General features: G+C 52.5%; 1 protein-coding gene across 1 annotated transcript in view; it reads left to right on the forward strand.

Moving 5' to 3' along the window:
* Nucleotides 1-1,600, forward strand: part of RUNDC1 (RUN domain containing 1) — a 9,675-nt gene that overhangs the window by 240 nt on the left and 7,835 nt on the right. The window contains exon 1 of the mRNA XM_021708078.1: nt 1-223. This exon is cut by the window's left edge and continues 240 nt beyond it. Coding sequence (XP_021563753.1) covers nt 1-223 — 223 coding nt within the window. The remainder of the gene's footprint in view (nt 224-1,600) is intronic.

Genomic DNA, 1,600 nt, shown 5'->3' on the forward strand with positions numbered 1-1,600 from the left:
CGCGCTGCTCGCGCTGTCCTCGCACTTCGCGCAGGTGCAGTTCCGCCTGCGCCAGGTGGTGCGCGGGGCGCCGGCGGAGCAGCAGCGCCTCCTGCGCGAGCTCGAAGACTTCGCCTTCCGCGGCTGCCCTCACGTCCTGGGTTATGAGGGGTCCGGGGACCCCGCCAGCACCGAGGGCGCCGGGCTGCCGGGGGACCGGCCGCGGTTACGGGGCGAGTACCAGGTGAGCAGCTGGGACTGGGCCGCGGAGGTTATGGGCATAGGGGGTGGCGATGCAGACCCAGATGGTGGTAGAAAGGGTGAGGAGCCGACCGGTCTAGGTGGCGCGTACGTGGGTCGGAGGCGAGGAGACTGGAGACAGGAGGTGTGCGGGGCCTGCTGAAGGGCGAGAGGACAGACAGGCACGGGAACCTGAAGGTGAGAGATGCTGAGATGATGCAATGATGCAGAATGCAATGATGCAGAGATGCTGGTGTGTGGTGACGTGAGGGGCGGAGGAGCGAACTGAGTAATGGAAGGGCAACTGAACTACCGAAGCAGGGCTGCTCCCCTCACCTTGCCCTCGCCTTATAAACTACCTGAGCCCTGAACATTTTGCTGGCAGAGTACCCCCGACCCCGGGGATTGGGAAAATTGGCAAATGAAAGGAAAGCGAGTTGGAATTTGTAGAAAATTTAGATTAACTGCCTGTCCCTTCTTTCCTGGAATCTAGGCAAAGTCTTTATACTATCTTTTCCGGCTGAGAGCTTTGATGAACAGCAGGGTCTCTTAGTCATTGAAACAAACACAACTCCTGAATATATAAATTTCCTAATGTTGTAATTTTTTTTAAGAGGCAGCGGTCTCGAACTGGGCTCCAGCGATCCTGTCCCCTCAGCCTTCTTAGTAGCAGGGACTGCAGGTGCGCGCCACCGGACTACTAATAATGTTGGAATTTTTAAACTCCTCCCAGTCCTGCTTGATAACTAAGTATTCTGAATGAGGTACTCTAGTAACTGTTACTAGATCGGTTCAGCTTGCCTACACTGAGCAGTAGTGCAACGGTGTATACCATACCCAGGGAACATTTCTTTACAGGCGTTGAATCTCTGGAAATGTGCAAAGTGCACGCTTTTTTGGAAGTACTGAGACTCTGCCTTTTCACCTTTTTGTTTTTCAAGTTACAACCTACACGTGGCTTTCTTCCCACTTAAATTCGTTTTAACCAGGAAGATTTATCAGTAGCAGATATTGATTTATTTTCCCAGTGCAAACCTGTGTTTACTGTTCCACCCTTCTTCACATAACCCACAGTTCCTTGCACAAGGAGCCAGGCCTGCTCAGGAGTGAAAGTATCAAAGGTTCTGTGTGATGTGGAACTCTCTTTTTGTTGTTCATTTTTACTTTCAGGAACAGTGTACCACTTTTTTTTTTTTTTTTTTGAGTTGGAGTCTCACTCTGTCGCCCAGACTGGAGTGCAGTGGCCACTCCCGGCCACCACAGCCTCGACCTGCTGGGCTGCGGTGATCCTTCTGCCTCAGCCTTCCAAGTAGCTGGAACTACAGGCGCGCGCTACCACGCCAGGCTAATTTTTTATTTATTGGAGAGATGAGGTCTTGCC

This window comes from Carlito syrichta, unplaced genomic scaffold, assembly GCF_000164805.1.
Source record: "Carlito syrichta isolate Samal-C Ts95f unplaced genomic scaffold, Tarsius_syrichta-2.0.1 Scaffold130561, whole genome shotgun sequence".
Taxonomy (NCBI): Eukaryota; Metazoa; Chordata; class Mammalia; order Primates; family Tarsiidae; genus Carlito; species Carlito syrichta.